The 16,011-nt window shown below is 41.7% G+C and overlaps 1 protein-coding gene across 3 annotated transcripts in view; it reads left to right on the top strand.

Annotated features, from left to right (window-relative positions):
• Nucleotides 1–16,011, top strand: part of MSRB3 (methionine sulfoxide reductase B3) — a 206,167-nt gene that overhangs the window by 186,552 nt on the left and 3,604 nt on the right. For all 3 annotated transcript variants that reach the window (XM_080662718.1, XM_080662717.1, XM_080662719.1), the window contains one exon: nt 5,981–6,078. In XM_080662718.1, coding sequence (XP_080518844.1) covers nt 5,981–6,078 — 98 coding nt within the window. The remainder of the gene's footprint in view (nt 1–5,980; nt 6,079–16,011) is intronic.

The following is a 16,011-nucleotide window of genomic DNA, read 5'->3' as shown; positions in this document are numbered from 1 at the left end:
TGGGAGATTAGTCTACTGGTAAGTACAGAGTGTCCCTAAAAATGTATACACACTTTGACTGATTATAAAGTCAATGTTTATTAACATACAGTTCATTTCCAAAATTGAAAAGAATCTACAGAAATGAATATTATTTTTGTCAATGTCTTTTTTCAAACTGATGACCGTTCTGGTCCAGGCACTGCTGATAGCGCAAAGCAATGGAATCACAAACATCAAGATTCATTTCATCTGGTATTTGTGCCCTTAATTTGTTGAAAACTGTAAGCTTTGTCTTTTATGTGTCCCCATAAAATAAAGTCTAGTGGCACTTTAGGATAAATTTCTTTGTTCAAAGCTTAGTCTGGCTTTACCCATTATTTCAAATCAGTTAAACCAGAAAAAGAGTGAAAATTAAGTGAGTTATCAGCTGTTAAAGTGTGTATACATTTTTTGGGGACACACTATATGAATTCTAAATCTTCATCATTCAAAAGAGGGAATCAATTTATAATGTTAAAACAGTGTTGTCCAATAATGGCAGTTTCTGTGTCTGTGGAAATGATAATGGAGACATTCTGTATCTGCATCTGTGTTGTGCAAGAGAGGAGCCACCACCTACATGTAACCATTGAGAACTGGAAATGTGGAGCAACTGAGGAACTGAAAATGTAATTTTATTTAATTTTAATTAATTTAAATTTAAATTGGGACATGTGGCTGGTAACAACTGTAGTGGACAGTACAGGTTTAAAATGAAGGAATGAAGAGAGAGCAGCATAAACATATTGTTAAAGAATTCAATAAAAAACCTGTTAACATCATTTTCTGCAGGGGTAGGGAGAATTGGAAGGGAAGAATTCACTGAGTCATTTGCAGTATATGATTTTCTATTGCATGTATTTGGTTGATTACTACTTAGACTTTTGTGTCTTTGAGGAGGAATAGAGAAACATCCTTTAAAAAAATGAGATAAAACTTATATTTAAAGTGTCAATTGAAGTGAATAATTAGTCAAGAATTGGGCTCTAAGCTTCAAAAAAAATTTTAGCAGGGGTTCTTCATAGAGAGTTTATTATTTGGCTTGAGGTAGTTAATAAGGTGAATTGTGTGAGATAAACACATTCTGGCTTCAGAGAAACTAAAAGCTACACATTTTGAAATATGGTCATGGAATTAGAGTGCTGTGAGAATTGGTATACACATAAAAATATAGATCTTCAAATCTCCAGCTACTCTAATCAAAAGCATACTGAAATGTATGCCCTCCTTATTAAACCATCACCCAGGCCCCAGTAGGCTTTACTGTGCTCAAGCTTATTTTGCATTTGAAGATAACAAAATATTTGTAATCACATTTCAATTCAATGAATTCTTTGGTCTTGGGTCCTTTCTGCTGTGTTCTATTGATGGTTCATGTAACCAACTTCCTGAGTTTTCTAGTTCTTATTTGGGGGTTTGGGGAGGATGTAGGGGCAATTAAGGTGTATGGATAGCAATCCTTGTTAAATCAAGGTAGGAGAACCAGGGCCACATTTTCTAGACATGGTACAGATGGAATTGGCTTCAACTTGTTTATAATCTGTTGCTGGTTTTAACAACTTCAAAGATTTTTGAAAGGAAATAGGAAAAGTTGGGCTAGAGAGTTGATGAAGTTTTTCTTAGGAGGCAATTGGAGTGAAACATTTAAAAATTGTCTGCCCTAACCAGTTTGGCTCAGTGGATAGAGCGTCGGCCTGCAGACTGAAGGGTCCTGGGTTCAATTCCAGTCAAGGGCACATACCCCGGTTGTGGGCTCGGTCCCCAGTGGGGGGCATGCAAAAGACAGCCAATCAGTGATTCTCTCTCCCTCTCACTTCCTTTCTGACATCAATAAGAATATATTTTTAAAAATTGTCAATAGAACGCTACTTGTGGAGAGCTGTGTCATTATTCAACTCTGGGTTCAAATAGACTCAAAACAGCTTTAATTATGCCACATTATGAGTGAGAGGGGATACTGATTTCTACTGCAATTAAAAAAAAATCATTCTAGTGTAGATATTAGCAAGCACCTGGAATCTAGTGTTATAACTAACTGGATCACTTGCTCATACATTTGAGATGCAAATGCATATAGTCTGGATTTGTTTCACATTATACCAGCAGTATTGTTATGTCTGCATATTTATTTGACCTGATGGTTGGATAAAATTTCAGCAGAAGTGCCATTTTCCAGCATGTCTGCTTTAGTTGGAGTACTTGTATTTATTTGTATCCACAGATGAGAATTCTTCGAGGGGAGAAGTTATTTGTTGAATATAAGATATTCTTGATAATAATAGGTTGATATCTTTAAAAGTACAGTTTATATTGTAATATTCCCAAATCCAATCTCATCTAGTAGAAACAAAGGGATGTGTTGGGGGTGGGATGAGCCAACTGTTTATACAGGTTTTAAATCGGCTTTTCTTTTAAAAAAGTGCATGGAATGCATCCAAAACTAATAATGTTTTGTTAGATGAGAAGACCAAAAGGGAAATCCTAAAGAAAGGAGGATGGATGATCTTTCTTTAATGTCAGAACTGACATAAACACTGCCCCCCTTTGCTCAAGATAGTTTTCTCAACAAGACCCAGATTGCTTCAGTCTTTGCCTATCACCCTTTGAAGCGCTTTCCTTATTAGTAGGAGTGGGGGCAGGGTTTCCTTTGAGGATTTTTACAGCAGTGAAGAGTTCCTCCTTTAAATATTTTCACATGATGAGGGAATTCCGCTTTCAAAGTGCTGTCATCACGTGGCTTCTCCTCCATGAGACACTTTATTCCTGCATGAAGGGCCTTCTTAGTTTGATTGTCAGTAAGGACTTACCTTTCTGATGGATTCCCTTTCTAGAGAGCTGCGCTTTTTGAGAGCTAGCAGAAGAGCTCAGCATTCTCTTGCATTAACCTCATTGGTGAAGTTGACCAGGATTCTCTTTTGAAATGTGTTCATTTCATCACGTGGGGTTATAGTTCTCAGTATGATTTCCCTTGTCAGTCTCCACTAATTAAGATTGGGGTGACAGGTTCAATATTCCATCTTGAAAACTACATTTCTAATATGGTGAAAAGGGACACTCTGAATTTGAAGGAGTTTCGAAATGTCCTATATTTTTAAGAGACTCTTCTGATGTTTAAGTAACACAATGGTAAACAACAAATCAAGTGTCAACAGTTTCCCTGGAAACAATGAATTCTTTTGAGAACCTCTATTCTGTTCTTGAATATAGTCTTCTGGAAAATTCTATAAATTTTTAAATCATGGTTACAAAATGTACTAGTATAGCTGTATGGTTTAATAGTTCATTGGAAAGCAGTTTACTTCCCTTCCCAAAATCTTTAGTCAGCAATGATTCACAATTGTTAGGAAAGAATTAGTATTAAGAAACCCCAAATAGAATGGGCAGTTTTCTCAACAGTATTGCCTAAGGGTGAACTTTTAAGTCTTTGTGGTGGTTCTAGATAAATGAATTGAAGCTTATCTATGTCTCAAGCTCCATTGCATCATTTACATCATTACTCTTGGACTTGCCCTTTGAACAGTTGGTCATTAGAAGGTGAGAAAATCAGTATTGTTTTGGGTGCATTCATTATCTGCATCTACCTTGAAGCTCCTAAGTGTAACAGTGTAATTTACTAACTAATCCAGACACAGCCTTAAACATATTTCTTAAAAACTGCCACCTCCTTCCTGCTAGAGTGTTCAAATTAATGAGCTCAGCCTTGAGCTGAGGAAGAAAGTGGAACCTAAGGGAGAAAGCCCTACACTGAAATCAGAATACCGATATTCTCCTTTTGGCTCTGGCACTACTGCTGTGTAACATTGACAAGTAACTTACCCTTCTGTTCTCCTCCCCCACCCCCCCACCCCCAAATGCTGTAGGTGAGTGACCTAAATGATCTTCCTGTTTTTAGCATTCTAAGTAAATAATAAGCATATTTCACCTACATAGAGAGGCTTCATTATAATGATTGAGCCAAGTTGCTTACTCCAGTGAGAAACTGGCACTGGTATTTCTTAATCTAGTTGGTCAATAAAGGAGTATGATTATATTTTCTCTCTCCTGTGAATCTCTGTGAGGTAGCATAATTATTCATCCCATTTTATTGTCTCAGGCTCATTGGAAATCAAGTTAATAAACATTTCAGCTGTTGGTGAGCCAGACTCTGCCTTCAGAGTGCTCACCACCCGGTCAGGGAGGAGGGCAGGCAAACACATCACAAATCCAGTGAGATGAGCAGAACAAGACGAGTTATATAAGATGCAGGGTAGCATGAGAGGGATCTATATATATATTTCTTTGTACCTATTTTAGTTCTAGAAATAGGAAAATGTATGTGGGGGCGGGGGCGGTGTAGAGGCAGCTTTATGGTAAACTAAAAACAAAACAAGCACTCCTAATTCTTTACCTCTTTTCTATTGAATCAGTTATGTCCCCTCATAATATTAGTTGTCATAGACTGCAATCAAATGAATTATGACATGGGAGGTTACAAAATACAGAATGTTCTCTTTCTTTTCATAAATAATTTTTTTTCAATGTCCTCAGACATCACCATTAAACTCCTCTTTACTAGCTATTGGCACTTCTGTCATTGAACAGAAAACACCTAAATGTGTCAAGTAATCATTATAAACCAAATACTGTCACCTAGAATATGTGCAGATTCTCCTTAGAATTTAGACAATAGGGAAAATTGAGTTTTCTAGAGGATGCTGGTGTGTCTTAGCATAATTAATTTTGGGGGAAAGTTATAACTAGAAGGGTAGGGTTTTCCTGGTGATCTGCAGCAATCTTGAACTCAAATCAAGGAACTGGAAAGTGTTCACAGTCTCGGGGTTGAATCTAGCGCTGACTATGAAAGCTATATTGTTGTGTTGTGGGGGATGGGGAGCTTGGGAGGGAGTTTCTTATAACATTTTGGCCTGAGCTAATTTGTTTTGTTTGAAACTGGAAATAGTATTGTTGAAGTTTGCATTCTGTTTTCTTTCAATAGGTATTTAAAAGGTTTCCTCCTTTCTGCAGGAATAAATTTGGCTTCTGAAAAAGAAAAAAAAAATTGCACCAGCAATTCAGCAATATTGCACCTCTTTCATCATTTTGGGGATGCAGGCTTCAGCTCAGTAACTCCCGACATATTTTCTGGAAACATGTAAAAACATGCCCATAAGTACTGAACATAAAACCTGACTTTACACTCATAAACATTTGTATATTCTTATGGTCCATAAGTACTGACCGTAAAACCTGACTTTACACTCATAAACATTTGTGCAATCTTATGGTCCATTTACCACTGAGTTTCTTAATGCTGTGTGCATATTTTAAAAGTCATTAGAATAAATGAAAATTGGAACAAGATGCTATTTGAGAGAAGGTGCTACACAGAAATGCTGAAGAACACTGTTCTATGACTTTCTCCTATGAAATGAGCAATGAGCAAGCCTCCTGCCCCCAAAATAGATAGAAGCAGAGCTTTTCAGGTATCCCTGCCCCAGAAAATTAAGTATTTCTTTTTTTGTATTTTAACCATCCAAACTAAGTAATGAAAAAGCATATTTCCTAAGGAAGTGTGGATAGTTGAAAAGTCAACATCCAGACCCATTGGATTGTATGTTGGAAAATGGCACATTGTTAGGGTCATAGTGCTTCAGGGCCGTGCCCAGTGATCCTGAAAGTAAAAGAGAGAAGAGAAAGTGGTGAGAGAGAGCTTTATAAATCCAGGGATGCTCTAGAAAACTACTAGATGGTCTAAGAATGTCTCATGAAACAGAAAATCCCAATGCACCTGTAATCTGAGTGTGAGGAAAAGGTTATTCTTAAAAAAGAGTTGCACTCTTGCAAAATATATTAGCCATTAGCCATTAACTATTAACTTTTTTTTTTCAAGTTGAAAAACGTAAGCATGATCTTGCATTCTAACCCAAGGCTTTGTTTCTCTCCTCTCTCCGGTTTGGGTCTTGTGCCGGCTCTGCCCCAGGTTGGCCTTCATTCCACGACGTGATCAGTTCTGACGCAGTCACACTCACTGACGACTTTTCCTGCGGGGTGCACAGGGTGGAGACAAGCTGCTCTCAGGTCAGTTCCCTCCCTCCCCTTAAACCCAGTGCTCATTCTGCATTGCACACACTTCCAAGATTCCTGGTTTTGCTAAATACAGCAACAAAGCCAAGTGACTTATTGATCCCAAAAGGAGCAGGTGACCACAATGAAGTTTCTATGAATCCTAAGGGTACCTGTCTTCATGTGTTTAGCAAGTCTAATTACATGCCAGTCATTGGCTTCAACATGATTAGACAAAATCATTGGTAGGAAAAATCATTGTCAGTTGACTCAACAGAGTAGAGAATAGGCTATTCTTAGGACATATGAAGACTTCATTCCATGGCCTTATGTCATCTGATGTTTAGGTCCTCCTCTCCCTGGGGTTGGTTCTGTGCACTCATTGTTCAGTCATCTTACCTCTAATGGTAATGATCCAAACACAGTGAACAGAGACCCCATAAACAGCTTTCATTGGTGGGTGTGAGGAGGGAGGGTGGAGACTGGCTATAGGAAGAGGAAATTCAATGGTAGGCTGTATGAGTGCAGAGTGGGAACACGGGATATGGTAATTTCTTCCTTATTTCTCCAGGAATATAGACTGATCCTCATATCCAGGATGTTCTAATTCATTCCTTTTACTCTGCTCTTACCACATTTACTCTGCTGGCTCTACGAGAGAAAATGAGGAGGCAAAAATAGTTAACCTGTTATCCCAGTCAAAAGACTTGAATATGTGGGTATCTGATCCTTAAACCTAGAAATGTAGCTAGAACCTTCTTGCACATAAAATGAGAGCAACCACACATTCCATTCTGTAGTAGGGAGTCCTGATCTTATCTGCTTGAAGTAAAATGGAAAATCTGAGTATTGTGGCACTGAAATTCATTGATACTACCAAGTATCTTGTTGGGGGATGTCTGTTGCATATATTAAAGGTAAAGGGGGCACAATCAGGCAGCTGTAATAGCAAAGTGATTGCCACATGGGCCTCCCTCAAAATTCTTCTACTTGCCCTTTAACCCCCTCCACCAGGCACAAGAGTTTTAGGGAGTAGGTGGCATATTTACTACCAAGTGGGGAGGGAGTTTGGTTTGACCCTAACCATCTGATGAATTTCTGTTTTCATTTTTTTTTTAAATAAGGTTGGCAAGTTTACTGTCTTCAAGTATGAGAGCTACTCCCTCCTTTGAAAAGCAGATTTCTTATTTTCCCGTCACATTTTCAGTTCACTCTTTTTTCTCAAGTATGAGTCTCTAAGCAAGAGAGTGGGACTTTGTGAAGCTGGTCTCACCTCCTGAGATTCTAATTTAATTGGTTGGGGGGAGGCCTGAACATCAGCATTTCTAAAGCCCCTCTGGTTAATACTCACAATAACCTTATTAGGTACATATTTTCATTCTCCTCATTTTACAGATGAGGAGATAGAGGCATAGGAGAACAATTATACTTGTGTAAATTATATAGATTTAAGAGGCAGAACTGAGATTGAATTTGGCCATTTAGCTACAGAGCTCTTTACGGTGCTTAAATTGATAGAGATAGCTAGCTAGATAGGTGATAGATAGATAGATGCACCATAAACAGTCACATTGAAATAAGAAAAAGAAATCCTATGATCCCCCAGCAGTTAGTTTAATTCAGTTCAGTTTTGATTTTAATCGATATTTTTATAACTGCCACAAAAACAAATTATGACTACCCAGGAATCTAAAATATTTGACAAAAATAGTAACTTGATAGGATGGTACATAGTAATTTATAACTTAGGCACATACATAATACTTAGTAAGCCTCTTAGTAAGGCTAATAGTTTTTCTTTTTAAAAAATCTTTATTGTTGAAAGTAGGTTAATAGTTCCTTCCCTCCCTCCCTCCCTCCCTCCCTCCCTCTCTTCCTTCCTTCCTTCCTTCCTTCCACCTTAAAGGCTGTTAAATGATTGTTACCCTCCTTTTTCACTTAGAGCCCACTTTCAAACATTGAGTCACATGAAAACTGAATAAAAAAGGTACAGAAAAAAGTGAGGCATAAGATAACTTTCCTGAAGGCCCTACTCTATGATGGCTTTGTGACTAATTCTTAAAATTCACAGTTGGAATAAACTTCTTCTTTATCTGTGCCAGCCACAGAGGTAACACCATCTATATTATAAAAGGCCAGTGGCCATAACGCTGTAATGCCCAAACGACCGGTCACCAGGAGGTGCATCGATGGGTCCCACGGTGGCAGTGGGAGGGACTCTGAGTCCCACAGTGGCAATGGGCAGGACTCTGAGTCTCGCGTGATTTCGTGCACTGGGCCTCTAGTTAGTAATAAAGAAAAGACCATGAAGGTGACCAAAGAGAAATGAAACTCACAAACTGCCAAAATTAGACAAACTTCATAGAAGGATGTCAAGCTAACCCAGGTGTAGCTTTCAGCCCCTGGTTAAAGGCCTGGGTGATGGTTACTGTAATGGTTGGGTGAAGAACTAACACTGGCCTGTTTTGTTTCAGCTTCTTTTCCCACCACCTTTATTTCTCATATTTAAAAAGTGGCCCTAGCTCAGTGGATAGAGCATGGGCCTTCGGACTAAAGGGTCCCCAGGTTCGATTCAGGTCAGATGCCTGGGTTGCAGGCTCAATCCCAGTAGGGGGCGTGCAGGAGGCAGCCAATCAATGATTCTCTCTCATCATTGATGTTTCTCTCTCTCTCCCTCCCCCTTTCTCTCTGAAATCAATGAAAATGCTTAAAAAAATAAATAAAAGTGTTTGACCCTTTCTTAAACGAAAGCTTAAGTTTAAAGTGAAATAAGCCAGTCAGAGAAAGACAAGTATTACATTCTACACTCATATGTAGAATCTAATGAACAAAATAAACTGATGAAAAAAATAGATCTAGAGACATAGAAGCATGGAACAGACTGCAGAATCTCAGAGGGAAGGCAGGAAAGGGTAGGCGCTGGAAAGAGATCAACCAAAGAACTTGTATGCGTATAAACATAACCCATGGACACAGACAATAGGGTGATGAAGGCCTGTGGGAGAAGGATGGAGGGGGGCACCTAAAAGGGTTTAATGGGGGGGTGATAGGGGGAGAAAGTTTTAAGTTTAAAGAGAAGAGGGAAGGAAATTTGTTCCTCTAAGCCTTAGAGTCTAAGGCATGTGTAAAAACACATGGTTTGTAAAGTAAGTTCCGTGTACAAAATAATCGGGTTCCAACCCCATAAATGTTTGCTGGATCCTTCCCCATGTGAACAGAGCAGGGGCGCCTGTCACACAGGTGGAGTGCGAGCTCCCTGAATTAAAGGGTGCCGGTGCCTTTCACATCCGGTTCTTTGTCTTTTAATTTGTGTTTCACACACAAGTTTATTTTCCTTTCTTACATTTCCCTTTAGTTTTCTTTTTTCCATTTTTTTCATTCGTCCTTTTTATCTTGACTTGAAAAAAACACACCAAAACTGCTTTAATGGTTTCCATACCAGAGTAACCATTTGTATTTTACTTCCCAGTTTCTCATGCTCAACATGAGTGTTCATTATCAGTTTATCTTCTTTTGCCTTCAGTTCTTTCAGTTTATGTAGTCTCTCCCCCTACTCCCAACCTCTCCCATTCCTTTGTTTTGTTTTGTTTCCTTTTTGATATGACAGTGTGTGGGAAATTCCTCTTTCTAAATATCTTGTTGCATTTTTGAATTCACATGTGTTGTTCTTTCTCTGGACTGAATTGCATCGATGTGGTGTGTTATAAAGACTCTGTTAGAGGCTTGTAGCATCTCATAGACAGTCTCAGTTGGACCTATTACAAGAACTACTTCTTTCCTTGTAGTAAATGCGCAGTATCTAAACATGAAGACCCTTTTACTGCCAACTTATACAAATGAACTGAACTTCCATGATGAAACTGGTAGACTCAACATGATTGCCTGGCAATATGGTGATTTTTATTTATTTTTTTTGTCTGTTGGTCCCTGATTCTTTTCTTTTTAAATCTCATAGAGGACATGCTTTAGAGAGAGAGAGAGAGAGAGAGAGAGAGAGAGAGAGAGAGAGAGAGAGAGAACATTGATGTGAGAAACACCAGTTGGTTGCCTCCCATACCTACCCCAATTGGGGATTGAACCCACAACCTTTTAGTGTACGGGACGACTCTCCAACTAACTGTGACAGGCGTCCCCTGCTCTGTTCACATGGGGAAGGATCCAGCAAACACTTTTGGGGTTGGAACCCGATTATTTTGTACACGGAACTTACTTTGCAAACCTTGTCTGACCGCTTCTTTCTAATCTTCCAACCCTAGCCAGGGCTGGTTCCTAATTCTTCCTGTAATACTTAGGATTTTTTTTTTAATTGTGATATGGATCACACCATGTAGTGAATTAGGCCTCATACTTGGGTAGGAGCCATAACCTAGCACCTCTTTATACTACATTGTAGTTTTCCCATGCATCCAGTGACTTCTTAGATAACAATATTTTAGTACAATTTTATTGAGAAAGTTAAGCTTAATTCAGCACTATCCCCATTTTTCAGAGGAACATTGCAGCCAGGCCCTTCCCTAAGGATTGCTGTGTGAGAAGCCTGGGTCACTGCCGGACCTTAGGTTGATAGCCCGGAAAACAAGCAGGGCCTCACGACTTCACCAGGGTTCCCGTTGCGGGGAATAGGAGACACTGTTACCTTCTGATTTCTGTGGCAACCACACTTGTTTTCTTTTACTATTCTACCTATTGAATTGAGGAATTATATTCCAGTTACCTCTTCCAAAGAGGATCTTTGTCTTAAATTTGCCCACTTTTGGTGGGCATATGTACTTAATTGCTGGCTGTAGCAATTTCCTAACAATTTTCAGTTATAAAAATTTTTCCTTAATTTTATTTAATTTACAGCTTCCAGTTAATGATAAAGCACATTGCTTCTATTCCAGTTGCACTGACTACTAGGAGTAATTGTCTGACTGCTTCTCTCTAATCCTCCACCCCCAGCCTGTTAATCAGTGTTTTGCCAGGAGTTTAAATTCAGTGCAGAGGTAAGAGTTGCATGGTTTATGCTGCAGTTCAGAGAAGTCAGGCCCTCCTGGAAATGCTTCCTTCTTTAGATCAAAATTCTACATCTGAAGCAAATGGGAGACCAATAAATCACAGAATTTTTTGTAATGATCTTTAAGGAAACCATCAGGACCCTGAGTTTACCCGAGTTGGAGTTTGTTTGTGACTGTTGTTGTTACTGCTTGAATCTATGGTAGAACCCCTCAAGTTTGTTTCAGATCATTATTAATTTCTCCTAACTCAGCCAAATCAACAGAAAGGTAAATATCCACCAGTGCAAAGTATTTTTCAAAAGTTAAGCAGTTTTTGGTAAAACCCCAAACCTTATTAATCTTTTGCAGATGCAATCCATATATTGCTGATGATTAAAGATACCCATGTGTTACAATAGGGTTGCAGACGCACAGCCCGTCTCTCTTTTTCTTGATCTTTCAGTAAAATCATAATGCTAAACTGGTGACTTTACAATCATTTCCTTGGCAAAAGATTACTCTCGTAAGCACAGAGGAAAGGAGCCCTACTCACACACAAGTGTCTTCAATAACGGTGGGAGAACACAGGATACTACTGGCAAAGTAAATTGCCTTTCTTCTGAAAACTCTCCTTCCCATCCTGCTCCATGTGCCCAAGTGTAAAAGCACCGCTTTGAAACTACTTCATCTTGTAGATCAAACACGTGAGAGAAAATGACAATAATAAAGCCCCAAACATCCTAGGAATAGCTGGGAGAAAACCCTCTAGGACAGTTGGAAATACATCAGTGCGGAAGTATGCAGCTATGTTGAGTGCACTACTTGTGTTTCTTATGCACACGAGTGGGAACTGCAGTCGGATTTTAAGGAATTATGTTAAAATTGATGCTCAGTCACTTTTCTTTGGGGGAAGGGAGTCCTTTCCCTTGGTTCTCTCTTCAGGTTCCCTAGTTGCCAACTTTTCTGAGTGGGAGGCTTAGGCGATAAAGGATTCTTGTGGGGATTTTTAAGTTTCCTCTTGAACAATTATCTCCTGTTTCTTCAGAATGGGAGCTAGAAGAGTGATGGTTCGTATTTTACCTATAAAATACAGCAATACATAATCATTTTAAAACAACTTTCAAAAAGCACACCAAATATTCTACCCTGAAATAAATAATTAACAGCAGGTTTCTGAGATTTCTTCATCGGGCAACTAGTTTATTTCAGTTACAACCAGGTGTGCTGAGAGATCCCAACACATTGCCAGTTGGCTGGGGCCAGGGAGGCAGACCTTGCAGGCGGCTAAAGAAACAACGCATCACTGACAACTTCCATTCATCATCCCGGCTTCGGCCAGGGGTAGAAGCTGGAAAGAATGGTCTCCATGTGCGCTCTCGGGGAGGAGTCTTCAGGGCTTGCGCGCTTTTGAAAGAAACCTGGCAATAGCCTTTTATGTGAGACTACATGTGCCTGGGAGGACACAGACAGGGCACTGTGTGGTTCGGCTTCCCTCTTACAAATGGCCTCCCTGCTTTGCAGGCAATGGGGGTGGACAGGTGTGTGGTGGCACAGATACAAATGGACACTTTGCTATGCTGTGACATGTTGCTCCTTTCTCAGTTATCGGAGCTAGGTGTGAACCTTGCAGAATACCTTGTGGCAGGCACAGGGATGCCATCGGTCCCTTTTTACACCTTTGCTGAGGATTTCTTATCCCCTCCCCACCCATTAGAGGTGTTTGCAAATGATGTAATTTCTCTTCCTAGCCCCCTTCCTATGTCTTTTGCCTGGGATACCTAGGGACATCTAGAATCTGTGTTTTCCTTTCTGTTTAACCAAAAGACTAGTTCCAAATTTAGCAAATGAAACTGCAGACCAATAACCAACTCAGTTCAACAGATTAAATTATTCTAATCTGGAATTTTGACAAATGATTTGGGAAATGGGGACCATACAAATACTCCTAAAGGCTTCAAGTCAATCCTGACTGTGCTTTATTTTTGGAGGAAGGTAAATAGAACTGTTTTCTAAATATGTCCAAGAGATGATTAATAAAGCAGTATCGTTTATTTTACCCCGATAGCTGTACTCACTCATTAAAAAAAAAAAACAACAAACCTATCTGAGGCTTTTATGTGAAAAGTCCACCTCTCAGATGCCAAGTGATCAAAGTGCCGAGCTGCATGTGAGATCCGTAATTGTGCTCGCACAGCCACTGAGGGCACTGGCTCCTGCTGCCTGCTCACTGACTGTTCTGGCAGCAGGAATAGGTGTTTTCCTGTGTCCACTGGGAAGCACATGTATTTTTTTTTACTGGTGCATCTTAGCTGCTGATGCCTGAAAATTTGGCCTCAATTGTTTATAGAAAGGAAAAGCAATCTGAGCTGTCAGCCTTGATATTACCTAAACCTGCATAGAATGTGGTAAAATAATGCAAGATTTGTTTTGTAGGCCTGTTTCATATTTTCCAGGCAATAGATCAAATCAGTTCAGGGTTCATTTTCAGTTCTTTAACAAGCTGACGCAGTGTGCTGGCAGTAAAATAAGAATGCACTTTCACATGGAAGTGCCACAGAGACCAACTTGCTCTTTGTGCTATTTATTAATAACTAGAGAACCCTCAAGAATTCAGTTCAGCACTTTTGATGGGAAAACAGATTCTAGTTCTTTCTAGTGTAATGAGCACCATCTCCAGTTGGTATCTTAGCCTTATTCCCTGGTCAATTCCTACTTTCTTTTTCTGCAGTTTACAAGTGTTTTACACAATAAACAAGCCATGAGAAGAGTGAATAAATCATCTATATGCCTTTTCTCTCACATTCTTCCCTAAATCTTGACTCTTCCATATGTTGGCAATGCCCTCCCCTACATACCCACTCCTTGACTTCTTACACCAAAGTCACCCCAGGAAAGCCACCCCTGACCAACATACCTAAAATGCCAGCCTCAAACCTGACACTTTATGTCACTGTTTTTTCTCCTTAGCCTTTATTTCCATGGTCACACTTGACTGTTTCTTTGTGTCCTTGGGTCTGGATTATCTGTCTCTCCGGCTGGAATATAAGCTCCATGAGGACAAGGATCATCCTGTATCTGAGATTTCTGTGTCGGGCAACTATTTCAGCCGGCACTCCATATCCTATCTAATAAAAGAGTAATATGCAAATTGACCATCACTCCAAGACACAAGATGGCTGCCCCCATGTGGACACAAGATGGCCGCCACACGATGGCCTGCAGGGGAGGGCAGTTGTGGGCAGTTAGGGGTGACCAGGCTGGCAGAAGAGGGCAGTTGGGGGACACCAGGCCAGCAAGGGAGGGCAGTTGGGGGGGACCCAGGCCTGCAGGGGAGGGCAGTTGTGGGCAGTTAGGGGTGACCAGGCTGGCAGAAGAGGGCAGTTGGGGGACACCAGGCCAGCAAGGGAGGGCAGTTGGGGGGGACCCAGGCCTGCAGGGGAAGGCAGTTGTGGGCGATCAGGCCAGCAGGGAGGGCAGTTGGGGGAGACCAGGTGTGCAGGGGAGGGCAGTTGTGGGCAATCAGGCCAGCAGGGAGGGCAGTTGTGGGCAATCAGGCCAGCAGGGAGGATAGTTGGAGGAGACCAGGCCTGCAGGGGAGGACAGTTGGGGGGACCCAGACCTGCAGGGGAGGGCAGTTGTGGGTGATCAGGCCAGCAGGGCAGGGCAGTTGGGGGGAATCAGGCCAGCAGGGCAGGGCAGTTGGGGGGAATCAGGCCAGCAGGGCAGGGCAGTTGCGGGGGATCAGGCCTGCAGGGGAGGGCAGTTAGGGGGGACCAGGTCTGCAGGGGAGGGCAGTTGTGGGCGATCAGGCCAGTAGGGAGGGCAGTTGGGGGAGACCAGGTCTGCAGGGGAGGGCAATTGGGGGGGACCAGGCCTGCAGGGGAGGACAGTTGGGGGGGACCCAGGCTTGCAGGGGAGGGCAGTTAGGGGTGACCAGGCCAGCAGGGGAGGGCAGTTGTGGATGATCAGGCCAGCAGGGGAGGACAGTTGTGGGTGATCAGGCCTGCAGGGGAAGACAGTTAGGGGCGACCAGATTGGCAGGGGAGGGCAGTTAGGGGTGACCAGGCCAGCAGGGGAGGGCAGTTAGGGGTGACCAGGCCAGCAGGGGAGGGCAGTTAGGGGCAATCAGGCCAACTGGGGAGCAGTTAGGCATTGATCAGGCTTGCAGGGGAGTGGTTAGGGCTGATCAGGCTGGCAGGCAGAAGTGGTTAGGGGCAATCAGGCAGAAGCAGGCGAGCAGTTGGGAGCCAGCAGTCCTGGATTGTGAGAGGGATTTCCAACTGCCCGTTTAGGCCTGATCCCTCAAGGGGTCCCAGATTAGAGAGGGTGCAGGCTGGGCTGAGGGACACCCCCCCTCCTGTGCACGAATTTCGTGCACTGGGCCTCTAGTATATTTATCAAATGAATGAATGGAAGTCATTTGTCCCAGGCTTTGGTTTCTTTGTTACATGATGAATGATGTGCTTTCACAGTCTGTTTGAATGTGGTGCACTAAGGTCTCTGTAGACTTCACCCCTGTCCCTGCCGACAAAGGTCTGAGTGTGGCCTATGGTCTCCTGGAGTCAGGATCAGCATCAGGGCCGGCATTGCAAGGCTTCATTTAGTGAGCCAGCCTTTTTTGAGACATTTTCTCTGGGCTGAGTTTCCCTTAAACACCATCAAAACCAACCTTCCTCCCATCTCTGTCTGGATTCTGTGCCTCTTCTCCTTCCCCAGCATTTTGAATAGTAGCATAGATTTGAGCTAAACAGCTTATTCCTTTTTCACATAATAATGCAGTTCATGCGAGCAAAGAAGCCAGCATGGCACTCCACCTATGGGAAGCCAGGAAACAAGATTTTGTGGACTAGCGACGTTTGCATTCGCCACACTTGCAGTCCTGGCGCCCTGGACAAATGCATTGAGCCTCGCCATTGCTTTGCTGGTTCTGAGAACATCCCGTGCTTCTCTGATGTTAAGTTTTACTGCCCAT

The sequence above is a fragment of the Plecotus auritus genome, assembly GCF_963455305.1.
Source record: "Plecotus auritus genome assembly, chromosome: 3".
In the NCBI taxonomy this organism is placed as follows: Eukaryota; Metazoa; Chordata; class Mammalia; order Chiroptera; family Vespertilionidae; genus Plecotus; species Plecotus auritus.
This window is presented reverse-complemented; position numbering and strand designations above follow the sequence as displayed.